This window comes from Macaca thibetana, chromosome 14 (genome assembly GCF_024542745.1).
Source record: "Macaca thibetana thibetana isolate TM-01 chromosome 14, ASM2454274v1, whole genome shotgun sequence".
Taxonomy (NCBI): domain Eukaryota; kingdom Metazoa; phylum Chordata; class Mammalia; order Primates; family Cercopithecidae; genus Macaca; species Macaca thibetana.
In genome coordinates this window covers 86,007,230-86,023,860 of record NC_065591.1, presented here as the reverse complement: position 1 = coordinate 86,023,860, position 16,631 = coordinate 86,007,230, and the positions used below count along the sequence as shown (strand labels likewise).

General features: G+C 39.2%; 1 protein-coding gene and 2 pseudogenes across 3 annotated transcripts in view; 2 read left to right on the top strand and 1 right to left on the bottom strand.

Annotated features, from left to right (window-relative positions):
- HEPHL1 (hephaestin like 1) overlaps nucleotides 1-16,631 on the bottom strand; it is a 115,980-nt gene that overhangs the window by 5,541 nt on the left and 93,808 nt on the right. For all 3 annotated transcript variants that reach the window (XM_050758901.1, XM_050758902.1, XM_050758903.1), the window contains 4 exons: nucleotides 7,446-7,586; nucleotides 5,777-5,883; nucleotides 3,718-3,940; nucleotides 2,340-2,479 (listed from right to left, as the gene is read on the bottom strand). In XM_050758901.1, coding sequence (XP_050614858.1) covers nucleotides 2,340-2,479; nucleotides 3,718-3,940; nucleotides 5,777-5,883; nucleotides 7,446-7,586 — 611 coding nt within the window. The remainder of the gene's footprint in view (nucleotides 1-2,339; nucleotides 2,480-3,717; nucleotides 3,941-5,776; nucleotides 5,884-7,445; nucleotides 7,587-16,631) is intronic.
- On the top strand, nucleotides 10,161-11,416 carry LOC126936295 (ATP synthase subunit a-like; annotated as a pseudogene).
- On the top strand, nucleotides 14,133-16,478 carry LOC126936286 (NADH-ubiquinone oxidoreductase chain 5-like; annotated as a pseudogene).

The window sequence follows — 16,631 nt, the reverse complement described above, 5'->3', positions numbered from 1 at the left end:
AGTAAGGCCAAAATTTTTTATACATGACACCAAAAGTATGATCTATAAAGAAAAAAAAGAAAAATTGTACTTCATTGTACTTCGTCAAAAATTAAGAACTTCTATTTGAAAACTGTGAAGAGAACGAAAAGATAAACCACAAACTGGAAGCAAATATTTGTGAGTCACATCGCTGAAAAAGGATTTGTATCCAGAATATGTAAAGCCCTCAAACTCTACAATAAGGAAACAAATAACCCAATTTTTTGCAATTTGGACACTTCACCAAAGATTTACAGATGACAGATGGTAAGCAAACACATGAAAAAAATGCTCAATATCATTAGCCACTGGGAAAATGCAAATGAAAAGCAATGAGATACCACTATATCCCCTCCCCAACGAGGGAATGCCTAAGGGAAAAAAAGGAAACAAAAACTAAAAATACCAACTGCATATGTGGATATGCAACATATGGAGCCCTCATATATTTCTTTGGAAATGCAAAATGATACTGTCTCTTTGGAAAACAGTTTGGCAGTTTCTTATTGAAATCAAACATACACATCACATGGCTTAGCAATCCTACTTCTAGGTATTTTCTCAAGGAAAATGAAAACATATGTTCACACAGAAACATGTGCACAAATGTTTGTAATGACTTGATTTGTAATAAACAACCTTGGAAATAACTCAAATCTTCCGCAACAGGAGAATGGATGAACAGACTGCATTATATCCATACAATGGAACACTACTCAACAATCACAAGAAATAAACCACTGATACACATAACAAGATGGATGCAATTTGAATGCCTATGCTAAATCAAACAAGCCAGATTCAAGATGCTGCAAACTATGATTTCCACATAACCTTTCAAAAAAGGCAAATCTATAGAGACGGTGGTTGCCAGGTGTTAAGTATGGGGAAGTAGTCGACACTAGAGGTTACAATGGGGAAATCTGCCAGAGAAATAAAAGTATTCTGTATTTTGCTTGCTGTTGGCTGCACTACTGTATGTGCTTATCAAAAGAGAACTACACACTAAATTGGGTAAATTGTATTCAATGTAAATTATATCTCATTTTTAAAGTATATATGTAAACTTTTATCATTTTATATATGTTATTGAATTTTATAAATTTTTAATATAATTTTTTTAATGTAACTTTAAAAAAGCCAAATTCTGAAATGCAGCATAGCCATTTAATATGTGAAACTCTAATGATAGCAGGCTAATACTTGGTGTCCTAAACAATGTTGAAATATACAGAGGGGAAAGGATATTAAATGTTTTATTAAAGTTACCATTTATTCCTGTCTAACTAGGAAAGACCAATTCCAGTTTTCTCCACACATTGGATGTGATTGTTCTTGTCTATTCCACCTCCTTGTAGACAGCACTGAGAACTTCAGATGACAGACTTTTTGGACCTTATCCATGGAGATTCTGATTCAGCAGGTCTGGGGCAAGGCCTGGCAATAGGGTTTTTACATGGTTCCCCAGATGGTTCTGCTATACAGGAAGTGCCACCCAAATGGTATAGCTTGATGCTAGAGGGTAGAAGGTCACACATCGTCCAGCCCAGCTCACTAGGGCAAAAGTCAAGATAAAGTTTGAGAGCTCAGGCCAGAGCTCAAAACAGCTCCTTTACTAGATAGAGCTATTCTGTTAGCTAATCACACAGAAAAAGAAAAGGGTAGGGAGAAGGAAAGGGAAAGAAAAAAAGAAGGGTGAGGAAAAGAGACAAATGCTGTCAGTGTCAGTACTTTCATATACAATATTAACAGTATATTCCAGGGTGGTCAGAGTTATCCTCAGATCACTAATGAAAAAACTCTCACCTGAGGCTTGGAGAGATTTTTATAAGCACAATAATATACATACACATATTAAGAAATATCCAGGCCAGGCGGGGTGGCTCACACCTGTAATCCCAGCACTTTGGGAGGCCAAGGCGGGCAGATCACGAGGTCAGGAGATCGAGACCATCCTGGGCTAACACAGTGAAACCCCGTCTCTACTAAAAAAATACCAAAAAAATTAGCTGGCGTGGTGGCAGGCACCTGTAGGCCCAGCTACTCGGGAGGCTGAGGCAGGAGAATGGCGTGAACCCAGGAGGCAGTGCAGTGAGCGGAGATCGCGCCATTGCATTCCAGCCTGGGCGACAGAGCGAGACTCTGTCTCAAAAAAAAAAGGAAATATACACCAGGGAAAGGGTATAATCACATTATTCTGTTCCATTTTCACCTCCTCTCACAAGCATTATTGCCAAGTAACTCTTATTTTCCACTGGAAATACATTGAATTTGTTAGTTCAAAAAAGTCTTTCCCAAAGCACTTTCCTTATACTTACTTTGAAGAGAAAGCTCTCAGCATGATAATGGATGGTATGTATGTCCACTTCACTTCCTAACCCTAACAAATACCAGTTTGTCATTGTATCTTCGTTCATTATGAGGCCATGGAGATTCCCAAAAATCTTTCCATTAATAGCTTTAAAAGGGTGATAAGAAAATAACCTTTGGTTAATTAAAATATAAGCTGATTTTTTAAATGTTTCCAGAAGATCTTTAGGTCACTGATATTTTCATCTGTCTAGTAAACATGTAACAATCTCACTCACCCCTAGCAGTGTCCCACCATTCTAGACCCAAAATTCAGATTACTGAGAAATCCTTCTACAAAGAGAGCGAGAACAAAGAAATAGCAGTTTTAAAGCCATATCTTGGTGGCAGTGTTTTGTTTTTTCAGCATAATCTCTTTATGAAGGAAATTACAGGCTCATTGGAGAGGTAGCCAGATTTATACCACTCTACAGAGAATAAACTGAGGCATAAACAAGTTTATATAAATCAAAATTGAGTGACTTAGAAGCTATTTTCTTAATACTTCACTTGTTGAGAATCGTTTAAGCCTGGTTGAATCTCCGAAAATAAAAGAGAACTCCACACAGGCTGAGCTCGTGACCAAACAATGACCAAAGCAAACTGAGTTTACATGATGGTGACTTCCACTCCTCCGCTGTCTACTGACTTTTGATTCTGTGCATTGTGGCACAACCAAATGACCTGCATTCATTAAAAATGGAGACCATACTAAAAAATCTTTAGGAGAAGAAAGCAAAACTGGTAGGGGAAAAAGTAGCTGAATGGGAATCAGGCTACTATATTCTAATCTATATTAATACTAGCTTTGTGACCTTGGGCAAGGCCTATCTTTTTGTGCACTTTGGTCAAAAATAGCTGTTGGTGAGAAACTGGATGTGTCAATTCAAACACATTATTCCCACCAACAAACTACCTTACATAATACAGAATTAAGTAACACAGATACATTAAAACAGAAATTTGATGATAGTGTTTCATATCCCAGAGACAAACCTGGCCCTTAAATTTAATCAAATGGAAGTTATGGTGTATTCTTATAAAAATATGACAATAAGCCATTATTTGTTTTTAAAGGATTACTTCACAGTCTTAGAGCTTAGAGATTCCAGCATTCAAAAATACATGTCCCTACAAGTTGGTTCAAAGCCTCAATGACTTCATTGCCAGCCAATCAGTGGCTAGGCTGGTTCAGTCTGAACGAAAGCATTAGAGGACTTTCTTCAGTCCAGGTGCCCCTGGGAAGGGGGAAAGGCTCAGAGAAGGATGCTGGGAGCCTCCTACATTTACAGAAATCCTATAAGCTTATCTCAACATAGGCTTCTTCTCTTTAAACTTTGGATATACCATGCATTCTGTTGCTTTCCTCAAAATCATCAGTGTGCTTAAAATCTCGTGGATCTTTGTTGAGATACTTCTTAATATTGTCATCCAGATACCAGGATTCATTCTCATTAAATACCAAAAACAAGAGAGCAAATTCATAATCAATGTCACTTCTTCTTCCCTTTTCATTCAATACTCCTTTTCGGCATGTAATCAGAGGACCCATCAAACCACTATACGTATCCTGGAAGAAAAATAAACCGAGTTAAAAGAGCCATTAAGTAATTTAATAATATTTCATTCCACCTGCCACCATTCTAGTATAGGGTCATAATACCTCACCCTGGACTAGAAATTGATTCCTCTCTCGGCTGTGATTCACCCCACCTCCAGACCATCCTGTTGAACACCATCACAGTAATCTTTATACTCTCGTATCTAGAAGTCTTCAGTGATTTTCCATGGCCTGCAGAATTAAATATAAATCCTTGCAGGTCCGTGAGCCCTCCATGTGCTCCCCTAATGAACTTGTCTGGCTTAGGCTACCTCTTGATTTACTACTGGACCCCTTATGATAGCCAAATGGGACTCTCAACATGTCCCAAACACTCCCTCTACTTCCCTATTTTCAGCTGTGCTCATAATGCTCTTTCTTCCTAGACTCTCCTTCCAAAACCTTCTATAGTACTTTAGTTAGTCTGCCACTCCTACAGAATTCACCAGATTCAGAGCTCTATTACAGTTACAAGTGTGGACATGTATTATTTCCCCCACAAAGTTGTAAGTTTCTTCAAGACAGGAGTATCAGCCGGGCGCGGTGGTTCAAGCCTGTAATCCCAGCACTTTGGGAGGCCGAGACGGGCGGATCACGAGGTCAGGAGATCCAGACCACCTTGGCTAACACGGTGAAACCCCGTCTCTACTAAAAAATACAAAAAACTAGCCGGGCGAGGTGGCGGACGCTTGTAGTCCCAGCTACTCGGGAGGCTGAGGCAGGAGAATGACGTGAACCCGGGAGGCGGAGCTTGCAGTGAGCTGAGATCCGACCACTGCACTCCAGCCTGGGCTACAGAGCGAGACTCTGTCTCAAAAAAAAAAAAAAAAAAAGAGAGAGGAGTATCTGCATCTCTCATAGTATTGGGTGGGGTCATTTGCACATCACAAGTGCTCAATAAATATTTGTTGTGATGCATAAAATAATAAATAAATATGGATTTTCCCATAATTCTCATATGTAAGTTTATTTATTCAAGTGCCTTGTATATCTGTCTCTGAACTCTAGAACCGTCCAGTACAACTCAAGGACATTAACACAAGCCATCTAATACCTAAGAGGGAGGTTAAGATAATCCCTCCTTTTTTTTCTTTAATAGGCAAAGCTTACATTTTACATCAGGTAACAGCTTTAGATTGGACTTTGGTTTATGGCATGTAATTAAAGACTGTGGTTGTTTTACACATACATATCTGGCTCAAATTCAATATTGAATCTTTGCCTTTTATTTCAAAGTTAGATCATTAATCATTCAAATAGTTTTGTAGTTTCAGTTACTATGTTTAAAGTGAACTTTCTTTTCCTAAGCCCTAGTAGCCCTGGTAATGCATTTAAAATGAACAGATTTCACACATCCAAAACCATACATAAATTGTATTCTAAGTTATATTTATTTTATTGTTATGTATTTACATATCCTCTTTTGCTTCAAACCTTTTATCTTTTGAAGTTCTAAATTTGGTAACTGAAACATCGGGATTTTGTTTTTATCCCCCATACTTTAAGTCAAGGGTCAGCAAACTTTTTTTTTGTTTGTTTGGAAAAAAAAATCACCAGATAGTAAATATTTTTGACTTTGTGGGCCATACAGTCTGTTGCAGCTACTCAGGTCAACCACTGACAATGTAAACGTAAATCCAGCATGGCTAGATTTGGTAAATGGGCCATAGTGTGAGACCCTTTGCTCTTAATCATTACACGCTTTCACATATACCAACCCAAGCCGTGATGAACTTTCATCCAGATTATTTTAGTCAACTTTCATCCAGATTATTTTAAACCTTTTGGTTGCTCTCTCCACCTTACCTTCACAAAGTTTACTGTTGAATAGTAAACCCATGGAATACAATTGGGATCGGAAGGCCCTGGACCGGATCTTTTAGGGATATTCCATCTATAAGTTTTTACTTCTCCTGTAATAAATGAAATGGAAAAAAATTATTAGAATTACCTGTGTTTCAGATGATTTATCTGAAGAAATACAAGCAGGTCTTTATATATTTCATTAAAGTTTATTGCTGGAGAGAATTACTCATTCATTACAAATGTTCTTATTAAACTCCCATCTCGATTTCTACTATTTCAAAATGAAATGGCAGATTTGTCATGTCAGGCTCCAGCCTTCCCTCTAGTTTCCCTTTTTTATTGTCAACTGGTGTGTATTCAGGAAATAAGAACATTTTATACCTTACTGTTTTTCCTCCTTAAATGTTGTATCTTCTTCCCAAGAACCATCTTTGAGCACATCTTAGTCATCAAGGACCTCTGCCTTGACCTCTTATGGGAGTCACTAGGGATATTTGTAAGCTCTTGCTGCTCAGGTCTCACCCCAGACCAGTGAAATCGGAGGGTCTGGGGTCTAGGACTCTGGTGCTAGTGTTTTTTAAAGCTTCTCAAGTGGGCAGATGAGATTTGGTGAGAACCAGAATCAGAGAGACGTAGTTCCAAATCTCAACCCTATGACTTCCTTTTTCCTACATTTGACAAGCTACTTAACTTCACTAACCTTTAGTATCCTCATCTGTAAAGTGGGTTGGTCATCATAGTTTTCTAATTGTTGTGAGGATTAAATGAAATAATGTAATTAAATACACAGGATAATGCTTCATTTTGAAGGCAGTTAATGTGTTAATTTTTATGTTTACTACAGTAGTCCCCCTTTATCCAGGAGGAATACATTCCAAGACCTCCAGGGGTTGCTTGAAACCACAGAGAGTGCCATACCTATATATACTATGTGTTTTCCTATACATGCATACCTATAATTAATTTATAAATTAGGCACAGTAAGAGATTGACAATAATAAAATATGACAATTATAACAGTACACTATAATAAAAGCTATGTGAATGTAGTCTCTCTCTCACTCTCAAAATATCTTTTTATAGTCTCTAATTGAAGTTATCTCAAAATTTCTTAATATTTTCAGACCAAGTTTGATTCAGGTAACTGAAACCAAGGAAAGCAAAACCGTGATAAGGGGGAGCTACTATAAGAACAACTATGGAGACAGTAAAAAGATCAGTGGTTGTCAGGGGTTAAGGAAGAGGAAAAAACAAACACCAGAGAACAGAGAATGTTTAGGGCAGTGAAACTATTCTTTATAGGACTACAATGGTAGATACATGTTGTTGTGCATTTGTCAAAACCCTTAGAGTGTATACACCAAGACTGAACCCTAATGTAAATTATAGGCTTTAGGGGATGTGTCAATGTAGGTTAATCAGTTACAACAAATGTACCACTCTGGTGGGGGATGTTGATAATGGGGTTCCTAATGGAGGTTCCTAACGGAGCCCTAGAAATTCCTAAACATTTGGTCATTGGATGAATGATGATCTCATGCCAGAGTGACTAGATGATGGCTGAAACACATTGACATTAAGATGAGCTCTTTAAGACCCCTCTGAGGTCAGAAGAGAGTTGACTCCAGTGCTCTTCTTCAAGATGGAGCAGACCTCTGACGCAACTTACCTGGTTTTGTCATGGGCACTTGGAATTGCTTTCCACTATCCATCTCCTCCACACCCTGGGCTGAGATGGAGTAGGGCCTACTGGCTTTGTTCTTAAATATGATCAGGATGGTGTCGCCCACCTCGGCATGAATCATTGGGCCTAAAGGCAAAACACAGGACTGTGTGCATTATTATTGCTCTTTCAACATTAGTGTAATTTAAATATAGGCAGTAGTGAGCCAAATAAAATAGTTTGGCTTTAGTTGTTTTTCTGAGAAAGGCATATATAAATCTACTTTGTTTTAGAGAGCAACATTATGTGGTATTAAATATCATGTAGTCTTTAGCAATAGTTAAATTCTGCCTCCTTCATTTATTAGAGGGGCCTTGGGTAAGTGATGTAATCTGTCTGAGTTTCAGTTTCCTCATCTCTAACATTGGTTTAGTAATAACTTTCATGTGGGATTATAGTAAGAATTGAATAAGATAATGTATGTGAAAGTGTTTACTTCAGTGCACTGATACACCTAAGTACTCAGTAAATGCTTAACTTTTTACTACTGAGAAATCATCTCCAGGAAAAGCCATATCCACATGATATGGTGACTTTCAGTTGTAATCTCCCTGTGTATAACCTTTGATAAGTCTGAAATTATTCATTATCTGGTAAATGGATGACAATAATAATGAAGATCCAATGAAATGTGTATAAAAGGAATTTGAAGGATTAGAGTGAAATAAAATCATTTATGTATTAATTTATGATTAATACAGTGACTTCATGAATGCACGTCTAACTCTGTTTCTCAATATTTGTTTACCCAAGGAGACAAGCACTCTTCAGCTCCTCTGGTGTGTGCATTTCTGTTGGAAGCAACCAGGCTGTGTGCCAATGGAGATGAGCCTACACCTGGCTGAGAGGGCCTGTAGCAGCATGACTTGTGCACTGCTTCATGGTGAGTAGACTCCCATTTCAGGAGTGCTTGATCCCTATGGATCGTTTATTGCTAAATATTTCGTTTATTGCTAAATACCCTACATTGTAACTTACTACTCTGGAAAAAAAGAACCGTTTGGGTATATGGGCATAGTTTGAGCCAAAGTATCAATTGGGTTTTTAGGTTTCATTGTATGGGCCCATCACATATTTACAGTTGGCATAGATGTAGATACACGAGCCTATTTCACTTCCGCCACTATAATCATTGCAATCCCCACCGGTGTGAAAGTTTTTAGCTGACTTGCTACACTTCATGGAGGCAACATTAAATGATCCCCAGCAATACTTTGAGCCCTGGGCTTTATCTTCCTATTTACTGTAGGAGGTTTAACCGGCATTATCTTGGCAAACTCATCCCTTGATATCGTACTACACGACACATACTATGTTGTCGCCCACTTCCATTATGTTTTATCAATAGGGGCTGTATTCGCCATTATAGGGGGCTTTATGCATTGATTTCCTTTATTCTCAGGCTATACACTGAACTAAACTTGTGCCAAAGCCCACTTTATCATTATATTCATGGGCGTAAATTTAACTTTCTTTCCACAACACTTCCTTGGCCTGTCCGGAATACCCCGACGCTATTCTGATTACCCTGATGCCTACACTACATGAAATATCCTGTCATCTATAGGCTCCTTCATCTCACTAGTAGCAGTAATCTTAATAATTTACATGATCTGAGAAGCCTTTGCTTCAAAACGTAAAGTACTACTAATCGAACAACCCCTCACTAGCCTAGAATGACTAAATGGCTGCCCCCCACCTTACCATACATTCGAAGAACCAACCTATATTAAACTAAACGAAAAAGGAGAGAGTCGAACCCCCTAGAACTGGTTTCAAGCCAGTCTTATAGCCCCTATAACTTTTTCAACAAGATACTAGAAAAATCATTTCATAGCTTTGTCAAAGCTAAATTATAGGCCAAACCCTATGTATCTTACATGGCTCATCCAGTTCAACTAAGCCTGCAAGACGCCACATCTCCTATTATAGAGGAGCTAATCACTTTCCATGACCATGCTTTTATAGCCATATCTTTAATCAGCTTCCTAGTGTTGTATGCCTTGCTCTCAACACTCACAACAAAACTAACCAATACTAACACCACAGACGCCCAAGAAATAGAAACCATCTGAACTATCTTACCCGCAATTATCTTAATCCTAATTGCCCTCCCATCCCTGCGCATCCTATACCTGACAGATGAAGTCAACGATCCATCCTTCACTATCAAATCAATTGGGCACCAGTGGTACTGAACCTACGAATATACAGACTATGGAGGCCTAATTTTTAATTCCTACATATTACCCCCGCTATTCTTAAACCCAGGAGACCTTCGACTTCTAGAAGTTGACAATCGAGTAGTCCTCCCAATTGAAGCCCCCGTACGTATAATAATTACATCTCAAGATGTCTTGCATTCATGAACTATCCCTACACTAGGCCTAAAGACAGATGCAGTACCTGGACGCTTAAATCAAACTGTATTCACGGCCACACGACCAGGTGTCTATTATGGACAATGCTCAGAAATCTGTGGCGCAAACCATAGCTTCATACCAATCGTTGCAGAACTAATCCCACTAAAAATCTTTGAAATAGGACCTGTATTTACCCTGTAAATAACCCCATTTCCTTTCTCTCCCCCTAACACCTTCACCTTATAAATCCTCAAAATACCCTACAAATCCACTGTACAGCTATCCTAGCATTAACCTTTTAAGTTAAAGACGGGGGACACACCCTCTGCAGTGAAATGCCCCAGTTAGACACATCGACATGATTCACTACTATTATGGCGATGCTTCCTACATTATATCTTATCATACAATTAAAACTACTAAACACAAACTACTACCAACCGCCTCTTACAAAAAACCCCAACCTACAAACTCACAATACTCGCTGACAACCAAAATGAACGAAAACCTGTTTACCTCATTCTCAACTCCAACAATCCTAAATCAACCCGCCACAATCCCTATCATCCTATTCCCCACCCTGCTAATCTTAACCTCTAAACACCCCATTAATAACCGACTAACCACCATTCAACAAAACCTAACTCAATTCGCCCTAAAACAAATAATAATAACTCACAACGCTAAAGGACAAACCTGATCTTTAATACTAATGTCTCTAATTACCTTTATTGCTATAACAAACCTTTTAGGACTTCTGCCTCACTCGTTCACACCAACCACCCAACTTTCCATAAACCTGGCCATAGCAATCCCTCTATGAGCAGGCACAGTAATCGTAGGACTTCGCTTTAAAACCAAAAATTCTCTAGCTCACCTCCTACCACAGGGTACACCCACACCTCTCATCCCTATGCTGGTAGCAATCGAAACTATCAGTCTACTTATTCAACCAGTGGCCCTAGCCGTACGACTAACCGCAAACATCACAGCTGACCACCTACTAATACACCTAATTGGAAACGCTGTACTAGCACTATCGACTACCAACTTCTCCATAACTCTGCTAACCTCCATACTTCTAGCACTACTAACTATTCTAGAAATTGCAGTAGCCCTAATCCAAGCCTATGTCTTCACACTCTTAATTAGCCTCTATCTACATAACAACACCTAATGACCCACCAAACTCATGCTTATCACATAGTTAAACCCAGTCCCTGGCCACTAACAGGAGCTCTGTCAGCTTTCTTAATAACATCCGGCTTAGTCATGTGATTTCACTTCTACTCTATCACCCTACTAATACTAGGCCTACTAACCAACATACTAACTTTATATCAATGGTGACGTGACATTGTACGAGAAAGCACATACCAAGGCCACCACACAACACCTGTCCAAAAAAGCCTTCGATACGGAATAACACTATTCATCATCTCAGAAGTATTCTTCTTTATCGGCTTCTTCTGAGCGTTTTACCACTCAAGCCTTGCCCCAACACCCTGCTTGGGGGGTCATTGACCACCAACAGGCATTATCCCCTTAACCCCCCTGGAAGTACCCCTCCTAAACACCTCTGTACTACTCGCATCTGGAGTTACAATCACCTGAGCTCATCACAGCCTCATAAACAGTAACCGAAAACAAACAATCCAAGCCCTGCTTATCACAATCCTACTAGGCACCTACTTCACCCTGCTACAAATCTCAGAATACTTTGAAGCACCTTTCACTATCTCTGATGGTATCTACGGTTCAACATTTTTCACTACCACAGGCTTCCACGGGCTCCACGTTATTATTGGATCCACATTCCTCCTTATTTGCCTCATTCGCCAACTACTATACCACTTCACATCGAACCATCATTTCGGCTTCGAAGCTGCTGCCTGATACTGACACTTCGTAGATGTTGTCTGACTGCTCCTCTATATTTCTATCTATTGATGAGGATCCTACTCTTTTAGTATAACCAGTACAATTGACTTCCAATCAATCAGTTTTGACAGCATTCAAAAAAGAGTAATCAATCTAGTGCTAGCCTTAATAATCAACACCCTATTAACCTCGCTACTGATAATTATCATATTCTGGCTACCCCAACTCAATTCCTATGCAGAAAAAATTAGTCCCTACGAATGCGGATTTGATCCCCTAAACCCTGCTCGTATCCCGTTCTCAATAAAATTCTTCCTAGTCGCCATTACCTTCCTACTATTTGACCTAGAAATCGCCCTACTACTATCCCTACCATGAGCCATTCAAACAACAAACCTCCCAGTAATAATCAAATCGACCATCGCTTTCATCATTATCCTAATTCTCAGCCTAGCCTACGAGTGAACTCAAAAGGGGCTAGACTGGACCGAATTGGTAAGTAGTTTAAATAAAACAAATGATTTCGACTCATTAGATTATGATAACCATACTAACCAAATGATCCCCACCTATATAAATATTATACTAGCATTTACCATCTCTCTTCTGGGCATATTAACCTACCGCTCACACCTAGTAGCTTCTCTCCTCTGCCTAGAGGGAATAATGATATCACTCTTTATCATAACTGCTCTTATTGCCTCGAACACACACTTCCCCCTAATCAACATTATACCCGTCATTCTGCTAGTATTTGCCGCTTGCGAAGCAGCAGTAGGTCTTGCCTTACTAATCTCAATCTCCAATACATACGGACTAGATTATATCCACAACCTAAACCTGCTTCAATGCTAAAAATAATTATTCCCACAACCATACTACTACCTATAACATGACTTTCCAAAAATGATACAATCTGAATCAACTTGACTATACACAGCCTAGCTATTAGCCTCATCCCACTGCTATTCTTCAACCAAACCAACACTAACCTCCTTAATCACTCAACCTACCTATCCTCTGACCCACTAACAACACCTCTCCTAACACTAACTGTCTGACTCCTACCTCTCATGATTATAGCGAGCCAATATCACCTATGCAATGAGCCCCCCTCACAAAAGAAACTTTTCCTCTTCATAATAATTCTCCTACAAATCACCTTAATTCTGACATTCATAGCCACAGAACTAATTATATTCTACATCCTATTTGAAACTACTCTTATTCCCACTCTAATTATCATTACTAAGTGGGGCAATCAAGCAGAATGTCTTAATGCAAGTACATATTTCCTATTCTACACACTAACTGGCTCTCTACCCCTACTCATTATACTAAACCACACCTACAACAATAGAAACTCATTAAATATTATATTACTAACACTCATAGACCAAAAACAACCAACCACTTGATCTCATAACTTTACCTGACTAGCATGCATAATAGCTTTTATGACAAAAATACCCCTGTATGGCTTACACTTATGGGTCCCTAAAGCTCATGTTGAAGCCCCCATTGCAGGATCAATAGTTCTTGCCGCAGTACTCCTAAAATTAGGTGGCTACGGCATAATACGACTCACTCCCATTCTTAACCCCTTAACAGAATATATAGCCTATCCATTCCTTATATTATCCTTATGAGGCATAATCATAACAAGCCTGACATGTCTCCGACAAACAGATCTAAAATCACTTATCGCGTACTCTTCTGTAAGTCACATAGCTCTTGTAATTGTAGCCTCCCTTATCCAAACCCCCTGAAGCTTCTCTGGCGCAACCATCCTTATGATCGCCCATGGACTCACCTCTTCTATATATTTCTGCTTAGCTAATTCAAACTATGAACGCACCCACAGCCGTATCATACTACTATCTCGAGGACTCCAAATCCTACTCCCACTAACAGCCTTCTGATGATTCACAGCAAGCCTTACTAATCTTGCCCTACCCCCCACTATTAATCTACTAGGCGAACTCTTTGTAGTTGCAACCTCATTTTCCTGATCCCATATCACCATTATACTAACAGGACTTAACATACTAATCACAGCCCTCTACTCTCTCCACATATTCATCACAATACAACGAGGAACACTCACACATCACATAATTAACATAAAACCCCCCTTCACACGAGAAAACATACTAATATTCATACACCTCGCTCCAATTATTCTTCTATCTCTTAACCCCAACATCATCCTAGGATTTACTTCCTGTAAATATAGTTTAACTAAAACATTAGATTGTGGATCTAACTATAGAAGCTTACTACTTCTTATTTACCGAGAAAACTCGCAAGGACTGCTAATCCACATCTCCGTATTTAAAACTACGGTTTTCTTAACTTTTAAAGGATAACAGCTATCCATTGACCTTAGGAGTCAAAAATATTGGTGCAACTCCAAATAAAAGTAATAATCATGTACACCCCCATCATAATAACAACCCTTATCTCCCTAACTCTTCCCATTTTTGCCACCCTCATCAACCCTAACAAAAAACGCTCATACCCAAACTACGTAAAAATAACCGTAATATATGCTTTCATTACCAGCCTTCCTTCAACAACCTTATTCATCTTCTTAAACCAAGAAACAACCATTTGGAGCTGACATTGAATAATAACCCAAACATTAAACCTAACATTAAGCTTCAAACTAGATTACTTCTCCATAATATTTATTCCAATCGCACTATTCATTACCTGATCCATCATAGAATTCTCGCTATGGTACATAAGCTCAGACCCAAATATCAACCAATTCTTCAAATACCTCCTTATTTTCCTTACTGCCATACTAGTTCTAGTTACTGCTAACAACCTTTTCCAATTCTTTATCGGCTGAGAAGGCGTAGGGATCATATCCTTCCTCCTAATTAGCTGGTGACATGCTCGAACAGATGCCAACACAGCAGCCATCCAAGCAATCCTATACAACCGCATTGGCGACATTGGTCTCATCCTAGCTATAATATGGTTTCTCCTACATTACAACTCATGAGACTTTCAACAAATATTAGCCCTAAACTCCAACTCAAGTCCCCTCCCACTAGTAGGCCTTCTCCTAGCAGCAGCAGGAAAATCAGCTCAATTTGGCCTTCACCCCTGATTACCCTCTGCTATAGAAGGCCCAACTCCAGTCTCAGCCCTACTTCACTCCAGTACCATAGTCGTTGCTGGGGTTTTCTTGCTTATTCACTTCCATCCTTTAATAGAAACTAATGCATTAATTCAAAATCTTACATTATGCCTGGGGGCCATTACTACCCTATTTACAGCCATCTGTGCCCTCACACAAAACGACATTAAAAAAATTGTAGCCTTCTCCACCTCAAGCCAACTAGGCCTAATAATAGTCACTATTGGCATTAACCAACCATACTTAGCATTCCTACACATCTGCACCCATGCCTTCTTTAAAGCCATACTTTTTATATGCTCCGGATCCATTATCCACAACCTAAACAACGAACAAGACATTCGAAAAATAGGAGGCCTATTTAAAACAATACCCCTCACCTCAACTTCCCTAATCATTGGCAACCTAGCACTTACAGGAATACCCTTCCTCACAGGCTTCTATTCCAAAGACCTAATTATCGAAGCCACAAATACGTCATATACCAACGCCTGAGCCCTATTTATTACTCTCATCGCTACCTCCCTAACAAGCGCCTACAGTACTCGAACTATCCTCCTCACCCTAACAGGACAACCTCGCTTCCCAGCTCTAACAAACATTAACGAAAACAACCCCACTCTACTAAACCCAATTAAACGCCTCACAATAGGCAGCATAATCACAGGATTTCTTATCACCAATAGCATCCCCCCCACCTCACTCCCCCAACCAATAATACCCCTCTATTTAAAACTCTCAGCCCTATGCGCAACTGCCCTAGGCTTCCTAGCAGCCCTGGACCTCACCCTTATAACAAACAAACTAAAAATAAAAAACCCATCACAAATATTCAAATTTTCCAACATACTAGGGTATTTTCCCACCACAATTCACCGCACAATCCCCTATCAAAATCTACTTATAAGCCAAAACTTAGCCCTCCTTCTATTAGACTCAACATGGCTAGAAAAATCTATACCTAAAATAATCTCACAAGCACATATCACTGCTTCCATAACTGTAACCACCCAAAAAGGCATAATCAAACTCTATTCCCTCTCTTTCCTTATCCCCCTTACCCTAGCCCTACTTCTAATAGTATAATCTATTGCCCCGAACAATCTCAATCACAATGTACACACCAACAAATAGCGTTCAACCAGCAACTACCACTAATCAACGCCCATAATCATACAAGGCACCCGCACCGATAGAATCGCCTCGAACTAATCCCGATCCCTCCCCCTCAAAAATCACCCAATCACCCGTATCACTAAGACTAACCACCACTACTACCACTTCATCCAAACTTAAAACTCATAAAACTAACACCACCTCCATCATCAACCCTACTAAAAGACCCCCTAGAACCTCAAACCCCGAACCTCATGTCTCAGGATACTCTTCAATAGCCATCGCTGTAGTATAACCAAAAACAACTATCATACCCCCTAGATAAACCAAAAATATTATTAAACCCATATAAGCCCCTCCACAATTTAAAATGATCATACAACCAACCACACCACTAACAATTAACGCTAAACCCCCATAAATAGGAGAAGGCTTAGAAGAAAAACCCACAAATCCCATAACTAATAATACACTCAATGTAAACAAAATATACGTCATTGCTTCCATATGGACTCCAACCATAACTAATGATATGAAAAACCATCGTTGTACTTCAACTATAAAAGCACTAATGATTCCAATATGCAAATCCAATCCAATCATAAAAATAATTAATCGTTC